The sequence below is a fragment of the Arvicola amphibius genome, chromosome 4 (genome assembly GCF_903992535.2).
Source record: "Arvicola amphibius chromosome 4, mArvAmp1.2, whole genome shotgun sequence".
In the NCBI taxonomy this organism is placed as follows: Eukaryota; Metazoa; Chordata; class Mammalia; order Rodentia; family Cricetidae; genus Arvicola; species Arvicola amphibius.
Window position 1 is genome coordinate 106,163,478 of NC_052050.1, and position 15,084 is coordinate 106,178,561.

Here is a 15,084-nt window from a genome sequence, read left to right on the forward strand (position 1 = left end):
CCAGTACACAGATCAGGAGGTTTCCCTCGACTGCTTGTGGGGGGGCACACCTATAATCTCAGGACTCCGAGGCAGAGATCTCTGGGAGTTTCAGGCCGGCCTGGTTTATATATCACATTCTAGGGCGGCCCTAGTCACATAGTGCGACATTGTCTTAAAAAAAAAAGTTTACTCTACAAAGAACAGACCACTGGAAGCCTGAGACCTGTAAGAATCTGGCCATAAATGATATACCTTTTTTTGAACCTCTTAAATATTTTCATGAAATAAAAGATGGTAAAATGAATTTTTTTAAAAATTATTTATTATGGAGCTGGAGACATGGCTCAGTGGTTAAGAGCATTGCCTGCTCTTCCAAAGGTCCTGAGTTCAATTCCTGGCAACCACATGGTGGCTCACAACCATCTGTAAATGAGGTCTGCTGCCCTCTTCTGGCCTGCAGACATACACACAGACAGAATATTGTATACATAATAAACAAACAAACAAATAAATAAATAAACAAATATTTTAAAAATTATTTATTATGTATACAGTGTTTTGCCTGCATATATACCTGCAGGCCAGTAGAGGGCGCCAGACCTTATTACAGATGGTTATGAGCCACTTTGTGGTTGCTGAGAATTGAACTCAGGTTCTCTGGAAGAGCAGCCAGTGCTCTTAACCACTGAGTCATCTCTCCAGCCTGGTAAAATGAATTTAAAAAAAAATTTATTTTTTAGTTTAAAGATTTATTAATTTTTAAAAAATTTGTCTCTGAGCATTTCTGTGTGTTTGTGTTGTACCACATGCAGGTACCCATGGAGACCAGAAGAGGGCATTGGATTCCCTGAAACTGGACTTACAGGTGGTTGTGAGTCACCTGACATGGGTGCTGGGAACTGAACTCGTCCTCTGGAAGAGCAGCCAGTGCTCTTAACCACTGAGCCATCTATCCAGCCCCCCCCCCCCAGTTTTCTTTTAAATTATTTGAAAGATTTATTTATACGTATAAGTGTTTTTGTCTATGTGGTGCTTTGAATAAGAATAACTCCCATAGGTTCATATATCTAAATGTTAGGGAGTGGCACTATTAGAAAGGATAGGAGGTGTGGCCTTGGTGAAGGAGGCTTTGAGGTTCCAAAAGCCCACGTGTGGCCCAGTGTGTCTCTGCCTGCTGTCTCTGGATTAGATAGAAAGCTGCCAGCTGCTGCTCCAGTGCCATGCTTCCTGCCATGCTGGTCACGGACTCTAGAACTCTGCAACTGTAACCCCCAATAAACTCTTCTATAAGCTGCCTTGGTTATGGTGTTTTTTTTATTGATATTTATTGAGCTCTATATTTTTCTCTGCTCCTCTCCCTGCCTCTTCCCTTCCCTCTTCAACCCTCCCCAAGGTCCCCATGCTCCCAATTTACTCAGGAGATCTTGTCTTTTTCTACTTTCTACTTCCCATGTAGATTAGATCTATGTAAGTCTCACTTAGTGTCCGCATTGTTGTCTAGGTTCTCTGGGATTGTGGTTTGTAGGCTGGCTTTCTTTGCTTTATGTTTAAAAACCACCTATGAGAGAGTACATGTGGTAATTGTCTTTCTGGGTCTAGGTTACCTCACTCAAAATAGTGTTTTCTAGCTCCATCCATTTTCCTGCAAAATTCAAGCTGCCGTTATTTTGTTCTGCTGTGTAGTACTCCACTGTGTAAAATGTACCACATTTTCCTTATCCATTCTTCAGTCGAGGGGCATTTAGGTTGTTTCCAGGTTCTGGCTATGACAAACAAAGCTGCTATGAACATAGTTGAGCACATGTCCTTGTGGCACGATTGAGCATCCTTTGGATATATACCTAAAAAGTGGTATTATTGGGTCTTGAGGAAGGTTGTTTCCTAATTTTCTGAGAAATCGCCACTGACATCCAAAGAGGTTGTACCAGGCTTACATTCCTACCAGCAATGCAGAAGCCTTCCTTTTCCCCACAACCTCTCCAGCATAAGTTGTCATCAGTGTTTTTGATCTTGGCCATTCTTTCAGGTGTAAGATGGAATCTCAGAGTTGTTTTGATTTGCGTTTCTCTGATGACTAAGGATGTTGAACATTTCCTTAAGTGTCTTTCAGGCATTTTAGATTCCTCTGTTGAGAGTTCTCTGTTTAGGTCTGTACTCCATTTTTTTAATTGGATTATGTGTTCTTTTGGTGTCCAGTTTCTTGAGTTCTTTGTATATTTTGGAGATCAGACAGAGGTCTGATGTGGGGTTAGTGAAGATCTTTTCCCATTCTGTAGGCTGTCGTTTTGTCTTGTTGACTGTGACCTTTGCTTTACAGAAGCTTTTCAGTTTCAGGAGGTCCCATTTATTAATTGTTTCTCTCAATGTCTGTGCTGCTGGGGTTCTATTTAGGAAGTGGTTCCCTGTGCCAATGCGTTCAAGTGTACTTCCCACTTTCTCTTCTATAAGGTTCAGTGTGGCTGGCTTTATGTTGAGGTCTTTGATCCATTTGGACTTGAGTTTTGTGCATGGTGATAGATATGGGTCTATTTTCATTCTTCTACATGTTGATATCCAGTAATGCCAGCACCACTTGTTAAATATGCTTTCTTTTTTCCATTTTATATTTTTTTGCTTCCTTGTCAAAAATCAGGTGTTTGAGATGTGTGGATTGATATCCGGGTCTTCTCTTTGGTTCCATTGGTTCTCCTGTCTGTTCTTATGCCAATACTAGGCTGTTTTCAGTACTGTAGCTTTGTAGTAGAGTTTGAAGTCAGGGTTGTGAAGCCTCCAGAAGTACAGGATTATTTTGGCTATCCTGGGTTTTTTGCTTTAGCATACTAAGTTGAGTATTGTTCTTTCAAAGTCTATGAAGAATTTTGCTGGGATTTTGATGGGCATTGCATTGAATTTGTATATTGCTTTTGGTTAAAATGTAATTTTAAAAAATGCCAGGGTAGCAGAAGAGATGATTCATTGGTTAAAGGTCCTTGTTGCTTTTCCAGAGGACCCAAGTTCGGTTTCCACTCACATGTGGAGGCTCATAGGTGCTCTTAACTCCATCTCAAGGGCATGCAACAACCTTTTTCTCTCCTCGGCAGGCACTGGCGTGCATGTAGCGGACACACAGACAGACATACATAAATTACAAAAGAACCAAAAACGAACCTCAAACCAAACTGTCAGGCCACACCCACATCTGCAAACAGAATCAGAACCGAGTCTGCAAGTCTGTTTAGTAAGTCCACTGGGTTATACTCACACCGCACAGGGCCCTCGCTGGACTTGGGTGGCATGGTACTTTGTTCCTATGTTCCTGGGTAAAATTCAGTAAACCCTAAGCATTTGTAGGGGCTGCTAGCGTAGAGAGGTTAAGACAGAGCCTGAGTTTAGATAAACTCCGAGATGCCGACCCAGACTGGGTGGCGCACAGAGGGCTAGGAATAGGAGAAGCCTAGAGCATCCCCAGCAGCGAGCCCTCCACCCACAGGGAAAGGGAGGCCTACTGCCCTCTGGTGTCCCTGCCCCTCAGAACCAGCCTACAGCCACGTCCCGGGCTCGTTCCTTCCACTCCAATCAGTCTAAGCACAGGAGTCACGCCCCCAGGCCGTCCATCCCGCCCACTCCGGGCCAGCTGTGCTCCCGATGCCCCGCCTCTCGGGACGACTGAGGTCGAGGCCCCGCCCCGAGCAGAATCGCCCCGCCCCTCCTGACAGACTATGCTCGAGGCCTCGCCCCTCTTCTGCAAAACTGCGCACGGGAGGCCCTGGATTCCCATCTGCGCATGTGTATTCTTGTCCTCTAGCTCTCAGGCCTGTCATCGCGCGGGCCGGGCTGCGCGCGCAACGCATCCCTCTTTCGTCCTAGTGCGCACGCACGGCTCCGCCCCCGCCCCCGCCCCTTCGGCGCTCGGGAGGCCGAGTCCGCACGAAGATGGCGGCGCCGCTCGTCCCCCTCTCGCAGCAGGTACGGTGCTGGGGCGCGCCGCGGGGTGGTGCAGGTGGCTGGTGCGGTGGGAAGGGCGAGGCACCGCGGAAGCGCGGCTCCAGGGAACGGCGGCGGCGGCGGCGCGCGCCGAGGACTCGGGCGGCTCTGAAGGTGACAGGCCGGCGCGGCCCGTGGACTCTCGCGCCCGGCGACCCTCCGAGAGGCTGCGAAGAGGTGACGGGGCGCGGCCGCCGTGCGTGTCTGCTCCGTCGGGGCCCGGCCAGGCTGGCAGGGGCCTGTGAGCCGCGTCGCGCTTCGTCTCTGTGGAGGTGGGCGAGGACGGTGGGCCCCGTCGCCAGTCTTTGTCTCCCGCGGGGTCGGGCGTCGGGACGGATGGCGTCCCTGCGTGGAGCCGCGCCGGGATCCGGGACGCGCCGCAGCGCCTCCCGCCGCCCAGCCCTCCTTTCCCAGGGAGCCGCTTCCGCTGCCCCTGCGCGCTGCGAAAAGCGCGGATCCCACGCCCCCACGGTGGGCGCCGGTCTGCGTCCTCAGAGTCGCCCTATTCTTTCTTTTTTTTTTTTTTTTAAAGAGCATCAGACGCCACAGGGATGTCCAGAAAAGCCACGAGAAAGCCTCTGTGCTTCTAGGCAGAGTCATTCATTCATTCTTCATCCCTCTAACGTGCGTGGGGTCAGGTGCTGGGAGCACAGCAGTCTCTCACTGACAAGGTCGCTGGTCAACTGGAGGTGACACCCATAAAAATTAGAAAGTACTCCTGTCCTGCTAATTTGCCAAGTTACCCGTTTGTCCCCACAGCATATTATAAGCCCTTTGCTTGTATCATCTTGCATGAAGTCAATGTTATCAGTGAGGAAACACCTTATGTTTAGATCTTGACCCTAGCTCTTCCTCTTCCTGAGTGTCCTTGAAGCAAGCTTCTTGGCCTCAGCACACATCAATTACCTATTTGAACTATAAAATGCATTAGCGGAAGGTGAAGAACTATGCCCAGTTTGAAGCTCTTTTGTTCCCATCCCTAAATTTGGGTGTCTGGGACTAGAAACCACTGCAGGTATGAATGCCAAAGCCGGTAGGAACTGATAGGCAGGTTGGTGTGCTGGCTCAGCTGGGCCGACGGAGAAAGAAATGCAGGGTTGTAAGCCCTACAGGCAAGCACTAGCCGCTCAGCAGCCCTGTTACTAAATTAACAGTGTGGAGACCAGTGATTATTAATTAACATGTTCTTACAGCACCAGTGAATGTGTTCTGTAAATGGTTAAGGACCAGGCAGATGTGAGATATGTGTTAATATGGAGCCTTGCTATGTCACCCAGACTGGCTTCCAGTTTCCAGTTCCTGGTCTCACTCCATCCTGCTCTAGGCTTCCAAGTTGGGACTGCGGGTGATGTGGCCATGCCTGGACATAAGGTATCCTTGTTAGTAGGCAGATACTACAGTGTAGGCTTGGAGGGGATGTCTCCGCTAAGCCCTTTGAAGGAGTGAGTGCTCTTGGCTGTGCTTTCTTTATGAAAGTGTGTATATGTGTGCACTCCTGTTTGCAGAGACCAGAGGACAACCTTAGGTGTCCACCTCTGTTGTGACAAGTTCTCACTGGCCTGGAGTTCATCAGTTATGGCAGTCTGTCCAGCCAGCCAGCAGTTCTCCACCTCCCCAGAACTTATAGGTACATGCCACCATGTGGTTTTGGTGTGAACTCTGGGGAGAGGGCATGAATCAGGCAAGCATGTTACCACCTGAACTCTCTCTAGCCCAGGCACTACCTCTGGCTTTTGGAAGAAGGTCTTTTTAAAGTTTCTGATTTTGGCATTGGCCATAATTTGGATTTTTTTTTAAATTTGGGCCATGGTAGTAGCTGGTGGTTATTGAGTGCATGGGAGTTGGGCACATGCTGTCAGTTTTTTTTCAAAACATCAGAATATTAAGGAGGAGGTTCCTGGCTAAGCATGGTATTGACTCTCAGCTAGCGCTCCAGAGACCCTGCTTCTGATTTACTGATAAAGTAGTTGCAACATAGGATGGTGTTTTGTCAGTGATGTGACCCATGTGAAAACATGAGTCAGTTCATGATATTCACCTTAGAACCTTCTGGAATAGAATTCTGATTCTCTTTTTCCAGGTGTGCACCAGATTCTGACTTGCCTGCCACATGCTCTCATTGGCACCACAGTGTGGCCAGTTCTCTGCTCCTTGAATATTCCAGCCGTCATGGTGTCCCTGAGGGCTGTTCCTCCTTCCTGAAGCACTCGAACCTTTTCCCCTTCTGTGATTTGGCTCCTGGTTCCTTTCCTTCCTTCAGTGGCAGCTCAGATGTCATCCTTCCCAGAAGCCTTTGCTAGTCATGGCACATGGCCATGTGTGCCTCACATGACCCCACAGCTTTTAGTCTCAGAATTGCTTGTTTGTCTGCTGTGTCTGTGTCAGACCTGTCACCAGTGGGAGGACAGGCTACTTGCTCAGAGTCCAGCATTCAGGAAGTGTCATCTAAGTGGGTAGTAGTCCCCACATGGCCTTTCCTCCCTGTGTGGGATGAGCTGTGGGTGGGAATAGGAGCTGAACCAGCAGTGGAGACGCTAGCCTGCTGTGGCACACAAGTTTAGGTTATACCTTCTAAACTGCTTCCCGTCCATGCTTGTATTTTTGTGTTGATTATTTTAATATTATTTTTGTATTTATTTAGTTTATTGTTGTGTGTGTATGTATGTAGGAGTGTGTGCCATGGTGCATGTGGTGGTCAGAAGGCAACTCTTCTTGTGTTAATCCTCCATGTGAGTCCAGAATCTTGCTGGTTGCTCAGGCTGGCCCCAAACTTGTGCTGACTCTCCTGCCTCAGTCTCTGGAGGACTGTGATCACAGATAATACCTGACTGCACCCTATCCCCTTATTAGCAGAAGGCCTGGTTCACAATTCCCTTGCCTGCTTCTATAGGGGCAGTGTACTGAGGACTGAGTGCAGGGTTTCATGCACACTATACAGTTACTTACTGAGTAGTCCTTACATTTATGTGTGTGGAAGTCAGAATACAACTTAGGAGTTGGTCCTCTACTTCCATCATATGGGTCCTAAAAAAATCATCAGGCTTGGTGACAACTATCCTTACTTACTGAACCATCTCTCTGACACTAAGTTGCCCAAGCTGGCCTTGAACTCACAGCAGTTCTCCTGCCTTGCCCTCCTAAGTACTGGGATTACAGTATGTGCCACCTGCTCAGCTTCTATACCTTTCCCTGCCTTGATTTATTTGCTTATATGTGTGGGGGTGTGGGGATGTGCCTGAGTTAATTATACCACATGTGTTCAGGTGCTCATGGAGGCAAGAGGGTGTTGGCTTCACTAGAACTGGAGTTACACGTGGGTGCTGGGAACTGAACCTAGGTCCTCAGTAAGAGCAGTAAGTCCTCTTAAAGGCTGAACCACCCATCTTTCTAGCCCACTGTGCCTGCCCTTGAAACTCAGACCCAGGTGTAAGACAAGGTCCTACCAAACCCTTAGAGCCAAGCCTCGGAGCTCACATAGGATACCAGGAAAATCAAGGGGAGGATTCTGGGATACCATCTGGATGGTTGAGGTGTTCTGAACAGAAGACTTCGGTGTGGTTGAGCTTCCAGCCACAGGACCAGTGGAAGTCCACTGCTCTTCTTTCTCGACCAACCCCAGAGGATATTTCCTGTTATCCTCTGCCTTCCTTCCCAACACCACCCTGACCATCGGATCTGCAGTTCTGCTTCTTTTTCTCAGCAGATTGCACGAGTGCCAGCAAACCCAGCCTCCACCTTGCTCTCCCTAACCCTGGAACCCTTCCTGCTCTTTCAGAGGTGCTGGGACAGAGCCTGAGGCCTTGTGCACAGCCTCCTCCTTTGTCCACTCAGCTTCCTCCTCTCTGGTCAGGGGCTTTTGCCGTCTCCCACCTCTCTGTCTACCTTCTTTTTCTCTGCCTCTGGTCCCAGCCTCCATGCCTAGCACTCTAAATCTGCCATCAGCAGATGCTCCCGACACACTCTCCGCCACCGCTTTGGGGCCTGCTAGACTCTGGAATAGGCCACTTCCTGAGCCTTACAATTCTCTGGGGCATCAGTCTCATTTCCCTCTTTTCTTCCTAACACTACGGTGGAATCTTCTAGCCACTCCCTTGCTCCAGAACCTTCCATTACTCTCATTCTCTTAGCAAAGGGATAGGGAGTAGCTCTGGTAAAGTGCTTGCCCTTTCAAAGTGAGTCTGGACTGGTGAGCCAGCACCCCCAGCCCCACTCTGCCCCGCTCTGCCCTGCTTGGCCTTGTTGACTAGCCTTGCTACTCCAGTCTCTTGTTCTGACCCTTGTCTTCCACTCACCAACAGGCTCTGTTGTTGCTGGTGCTGTAGTGGCACTGGGAGACTGCTGACTTCCCTTTTGCCCTGCTGGGCCTCAGATTTCATCCTGCCTGCTGCTTTCTGTGGGTCTGCTGTTCATAGTCCTCACCCTCATACTGAAGGTACCGCCGGCTGGAGGAAAGCACCTGCTTTCACGTCTTACTTCCAGGGGATTTGGGGACACTTTATTAAACCAAGAACTGTGGCTGTAGGTTTTGATTGTTTCCAGGGCTGTGGACAACCCAGGCCCTTGCACTTGGCAGGTGGCGCTTTACTGGCAAGCTATCCCCCAGCCCCTCTAGAAAGACTGTTTATCGCATGGGAAGAAGCTGAGACCACAGTAGTCAGGTGACTTGTGAGGTCCCATACCTGTGGGTGCCACATTGGAGTTGACCCACAGCTGCCTACTGAGGAGGCCCCCCACCATCCCATTTTTCTATACTGGTCTTCTATGCTGGTCACCCTGCTCAGAGCTCTGAGCCAGGCTAGTGTGTCAGGAATGAATGTTGAGGGCTTGGGGACCCTCATTTGTCCCCTTGTGCCTGTGCTATGTTCAAGGCTTTTATCTTTCTGAAAGGCTGGTGACTGTTCAATATGCCTTGGTGGACAAAGAGCAGGGGGTCTGGGGCAGATTTGGCCCTGGAAAAACTGTACTCCCTTGGTTGCTTTGTTAACCTGTGTTCCCTCTTTTTTGCTGACTCCTGAAGCCCTCTCAAGCAAGATCACATGCTTGCTTCCTCAGCCCCCGTTCCCACGCCCGTCTTTGAGCCTGGGTTAGCTGCTTTTAGGAGCCAAGTGCCTGTCTTTGCCTGAGATGCTCTGGGGAGCTGAGCATCACTTTCTGATGAGACCTCTAGGCTGTGTTACCAGCCATGATGCACAGCTACATGTGCTCTCCTCAGCTTGGCTTCCCTGGCACAGCCAGTGTCCCTCTAGGAAGCCGTTCTACGTAGTGGGTCTAGGCAGGCAGCTTGTCAGCCGGCATTAGGTAGGCAAAGGCTACCTAATTGAATTGAAGGACAACCTGGATTGTGTGGTTCCAGGTCAGGCAGGACTACGTAGTTTAAACTTGACTAAACAAAGCCAGTACACATAGAGAAGAGGGGAGGGGCTGTATCTTGGGTTGCTGGGTTAAGCATCTGGGTCACTCTGGTCATTATTGTGGTTGTTTACTGTGTAGAGGGGTAGAGTGAGTCGGAACCATCTGGTCCCTGGTTGGGGTTGTGCCTGGCACCTTTACCTGGCCAGGCTCTCTGACCCAGCTGTGGTTTCCTGTCCTGGAAGGATTGTTTCCAGGTATCAGACACAGATGTCATTGGCTGCCTGCAGTGACTGCTCCTCAGAGTACCTGCTTGTTATATCCTTGTACTTTTTTTTTAAACATTTACATATTTGTGTGTGTTTGTGTGGACATGAGTGTGCCACTACTGTGTGTGTGGTCAGAGGACAAGTGGCCCCAGGCTTGGCTTTACCTGCTGAACCATCCATCTGGTGGTCTTCAGTGTTTTGTGTACATTGTGTACATTTTGGGGGAGAGGGTTAAGACAGGTTTGTCACCTGGTCTCATCTAGAACTTGCCTTGCCATCCTCTCTCCTCACCTCCTGAGTGCTGGCATGACTGACAGCACCTGCCTCCCATGTTCTTTGACTGTGGGTAACTTAGGGACAGAATGAGGAAGGTGTTTTGGTAAATAGGACGTGGTGTGTCTGGACTGCAGATGAGTCTGGGACAAAAGCTGACAGGAGGCTGCTTGTCTAGAGCTGGCCTAAGGCCAAGGGTTGCAGTGGAGTGACACCTACCCACTGTCCTCAGGCAGGGTCACAGCTTGCTGATGGGCAGGGTGGTGACTCCAGTGGTCTAGGGCATGATGGATTCCACTCCTTGTGGAGTTTGAGCCATTAGCTGTTGTGGCTGATACAGTCTTTCAAGCTTAGTTTGGTGTAAGAGTGCTAGGGTCTGAATCAGCATCAGCGCCTCATGTATTCTATCTAGGCAAGTGCTTTTCCTCTGATTTCCATCCCAGAAACACTGATGATACACATTTGACTCCTGCTACTTGCTGCATGGGAGATCTCTCACCTTCTGTTTCTAGCCAGGCTTGCATCTTACTGACTGAAAGCTGGAAGAGGCATAAGAAGCCCTGCTTGAGAAGGGCTGCTGCTCATCAGCATGGGGGAAGAGCATCCCAGGGTTCCCATCTCCTAGCACTGCCTGCCTCGTGGGCTGCCCTGGGGCCTTTGTACCTGCAGTGGCCTATCTGGAATCCTCTTCCCCTTCTTCCTGTTCATCTGCTCTTCCTGCCTCAGCTGGGCTGTCTCCTGAGGGAGCCTTTTCTCACAAATGACTGTCTGGTGTGATGGACACCCTGTGCTTTGCCACATGCCTGCTCGTGATTTCTGTATTCTTGCATTCTCTCTGTCTCATTTAAAAAAACAAACAAAAACATCTTTTGAGACAGGCTGTCATGGAGCCCAGGCTGGCCTGGAACTTACTGTGGAGAGCAGGATGGCCTTGCAGTCTGGTCTCTCTGCCCCTGCCTCCCAAGTGTTGGGATGACAGGCATACACCACCATGACCATAGTATGTAGTGCTGAGAGTGTACGCTACAGCCTTATGCATGTTAAGATAGTGCTCTACCACCTGAACTATATAGCTCTGGAATTTAAAAAAAATTATTTTGATTGGATTGGGACTGATGGAACATGAGACCAAACCAGACTCTCTGAATGTGGCCGATGGTGGAGGCTGATGGAGAAGCCAAGGACAAAGGCGCTGATCTTTGACTATTCTGCATGGACAGGCTCTGTGGGAGCCTTCTCAGCTTGGTTGATCACCTTCCTGGACCAGGGGGGAATTGGGAGGACCTTGGTCTTAACATTGAGTAGGGAACCCCGATGGCTCTTTGGCCTGAAAAGGGAGGGAGGGAGGGTGGGAGGGGAGGGGAGGGAAGGGGGAGGAAGAGGGGAGGAGATGGAAATTTTTTAAATAAAAAAAAAATTATTTTGAGGCAGCCCCCCCCCCCCCCATTGTAGCTCAGGCTGGTCTCAAAGTTTCATCTCCATGTTTCAGTCTCCTGAGTAACTGGGTGGCCACAGCAGCCGCTGTGCCTGCCTTGGGATCCTCAGTAGAGTGATTGACAAATGATATATATGTTGCCTCTCCCGCCAATGCTTTTTACTCATCCTGTATCCCAGGGCCTTGATGTTAACTGCCAAGCTGTTAGGGAATGTGAGAAATAGTGGGTGGGGCCGTGTTGGGGCCAGCACTGCCACAGGGAATGCTGGATGTGCAGTGGCAGAGGAGCTGGTCGCTTCAGGAAGAGCAGTGGGGTTGCTCATGGAAGGGATGTAGTCAAGAGAAGCAGTAGTTGTGGGGGCCTGTGAGATGACTCATTGGGTAGAGGCACTTGCCACCAAGCCTGATGATTTGAGTTTAGGTCTGGAAGCCACATGGTAGAAGGAGAGACCCAACTCCTACAAGTTGTTTTCTGACTTCCACAAGTGTTGTGCCCATGCTTATCCCCTCATTCAATAGATGAATGAAAGAAATAGCCATCGCTTATGCAGACCAGAACCTGAGGCTAGCCCTCCGTGCTCCAGGGCAGCCACGGGACACCTCTTACCTCTGCTTTACAAACTCTGGAGGATGGAGAGGGCCTCATCACAGGAAATTAGCCTACCCTTTCCCCTGCCCCCAGACCTTATTTTCCTCGTGCTGGAAATGGAAGCCACTGACTCACCCATGTTAGAACGTTTATCTTTGCTGGAAAATGTAAAATTGAAAAACATGCTCCTTTTGGATTAAGAGAAGCCAGTTTTCAGGCTGATGTGTGGCTGCAATTTTAAGCAACATTATTGCCACCATTGGGCTGGATGAACCCTCAGGTCCCCTCCCTGTCTGTGTTGGAGCTGAACCTGGGGTCTGGAAGGCATTTGACTCTTAAGTTTGGTTCTTAGGTAGGATCTCTAAGGCTGTCCCCATCACTCCTGTCACTGCCAAATTCCTTCTATGAAGCTACAGTTACCCTGATACCTAAACCACACAAAGACTCAACCAAGAAAGAGAATTACAGGCCAATCTCACTCATGAACATTGACGCAAAAATTCTCAATAAAATACTGGCAAACCGAATCCAAGAACACATTAGAAAAATTATCCATTACGATCAAGTAGGCTTCATCCCAGAGATGCAGGGCTGGTTCAACATACGAAAATCTATCAATGTAATCCATCATATAAATAAACTGAAGGAAAAAAACCATATGGTCATCTCATTAGATGCTGAAAAAGCATTTGACAAAATTCAGCACCCTTTTATGATAAAAGTTTTGGAGAGATTAGGGATACAAGGGTCATTCCTAAATATAATAAAAGCTATTTACAGCAAGCCGACAGCTAACATCAAATTGAACGGAGAGAAACTCAAGGCTATCCCACTAAATTCAGGAACACGACAAGGCTGTCCACTCTCTCCTTATCTCTTCAATATAGTGCTTGAAGTTCTAGCAATAGCAATAAGACAACATAAGGGAATCAAGGGGATTCAATTTGGAAAGGAAGAAGTTAAACTTTCATTATTTGCAGATGATATGATAGTGTACATAAGCGACCCCAAAAACTCCACCAAAGAACTCCTACAGCTGATAAACTCCTTCAGTAACGTGGCAGGTTACAAGATCAACTCCAAAAAATCAGTCGCCCTCCTATACACAAAGGATAAGGAAGCAGAGAGGGAAATCAGAGAAGTATCACCTTTCACAATAGCCACAAATAGCATAAGATATCTGGGAGTATCTCTAACCAAGGAAGTGAAGGATTTATTTGACAAGAACTTTAAGTCTTTGAAGAAAGAAATTGAAGAGGATACCAGAAAATGGAAGGATCTCCCCTGCTCGTGGATTGGGAGGATCAACATAGTAAAAATGGCAATTCTACCAAAAGCAATCTATAGATTCAATGCAATCCCAATCAAGGTCCCATTAAAATTCTTCACAGAGATTGAGAGGACAATAATCAACTTTATATGGAAAAACAAGAAACCCAGGATAGCCAAAAAAATCTTATACAATAAAGGTACTTCTGGAGGCATTACCATTCCTGGGAGCTTTGGAACCTTGTGGGTGGGGCTGGGAGTCTGGGCCGGCTGGGTCTGCTGAGTGCCCTGTACCATGGATTGGTATCTTCTCTCAGGCCAAATTCTTTCACTTGAGGGCTCATAGCTTAGTGGCAGGTATGTGCCTGGTGTTTAGAGGCCCTGAGTTCCAACCTCCCCCCATCCCCCAGTCAACTCCAACTCCCACTGTCTGAAAAATGCAAAGAGAAGGAGGGACCAGGACAGAGACCTTCTTGAACCAGACTTAAGAAGCACCCCCTTCCTCAGTTCTGGCCTAGGGCATAGGGGTAGGAGAGACACATTGCTATGGGGCTAAGGGAAACAGAGAACAGCCAGTCACAGCACTCAGCATAGGAATAATTTGTGACACTGCCTGGATGTGTGGTGACCTCAGCTGGCAGGAAAGGAAGGAGAGAATACTGCTGTGAGTGTGACTGAGGGGTGGTGGTGGATGTGTCGCTGTGAGCTTGTGGGTGAGTGCACTAGCCTGCATGGTCTCTTTAGGGTTTTCTCTCATTGCGATGGCATTCCGTAGAGACTGGACCTGAGACTGGAACTTTCTCATCTAGTCTTCCTCGGCCTGGTCTGCAGTGGTGTGTCCTTGCCTTTGGAATGGTGAGGCCTCTGAGTAGAGGAGAGGCTTTGTGCTGGCAAGTAGGCCAGGCAGAGGGGATACTGGGTTTCACTCTTTCTTATGTAGATACACTTTGATCCTGGTCCTCACACCCAGCTAGTGCACTCCTGTGCCTGTGTCAACTGATGGGCCTCAGCTCAAGATGTTGGAGCTCAGGGCCTGCTGCCTAAGGACTCAGCTAGTAGCTGGTCAGTGACCAGGGTTATTAATGTCACCAGTGGTTGTTCAGAGTGGGAAGGTGATGAACTGACCCTGCAAAGCTCAGGATGGGATCGAGGAGTCCCGGCAGATTGGAAGCACCCCAGGAGGAGGTCAGATGCATTCAAACTCAAGTCCTAGAACCTGTGTTCAGGTAGGGAGGGGATAGCGGACCAGGCGGGGCAGTCAAGCTGGCCATGGAGGAAAGGAGTCTCTTAAGGCCAGGGTGTCCTTGAGAGAGAGTGCTGTGCAGTGGGCTATTCCCGAAGTCTACTGAGCTAAGGTGCCGTTTGGGGTGACTGTCTCTAGGCTTTTCAGGGTGCTGTTCAAGCACAGGCAGAGTGGAAGAGGATGGTCTCTGAGCCGGGTGGTGGTCTGTGTCTGGAGCCTGGGAAGTCACGGCTTCTGGGTAGTGCTACTTGGTATGTGTTGACTGTCCCCTAGACAGACTCCGAGAACAGTCTTCCTTTCTACTGCCCCAGCGCTTTAATGGCATCCAGGAGGGAGGCAGAGTCATCCTGCTCACAATCACATTTGCACCTCAGCTTCTGCCAGGGTGACAGCCATTCCCCTAGCCCTGCATTTCCTTCTGCACACTAAGTCTGAGAGGTCAATGTGGGGGTGCAGTCCTCCTGGCCCTCAGGTCTGTAGCCTTGTTACTCAGCAGGTGCTCTTCTGCTGTGATGACTCCTATACCAGCCCCCAGTCCTGTCTCCTTACATCATCGCTGTTGTTGGATGATTGCTGACATGGCCCTCCCTGCTGCTGGGGTGACAGGTCTCAAGACACTTGGCTTCTGTCGCTCTCTCCTGCAGAGCTCTGGATCTGCTGGATCCTTGCTCCAGCCATGAAGCCCCTCATTGTGTCACACTGTCCCTGTCTG

At 49.2% G+C, this 15,084-nt stretch overlaps 1 protein-coding gene across 5 annotated transcripts in view; it reads left to right on the plus strand.

Moving 5' to 3' along the window:
* Window positions 1-3,862: 3,862 nt before the first annotated feature.
* The window catches only part of Eps15l1 (epidermal growth factor receptor pathway substrate 15 like 1), an 82,611-nt gene continuing 71,389 nt past the window's right edge, over window positions 3,863-15,084 (plus strand). For all 5 annotated transcript variants that reach the window (XM_038324790.1, XM_038324793.1, XM_038324795.1 and 2 more), the window contains exon 1: window positions 3,863-3,927. In XM_038324790.1, coding sequence (XP_038180718.1) covers window positions 3,895-3,927 — 33 coding nt within the window. In that variant the 5' untranslated portion in view covers window positions 3,863-3,894. The remainder of the gene's footprint in view (window positions 3,928-15,084) is intronic.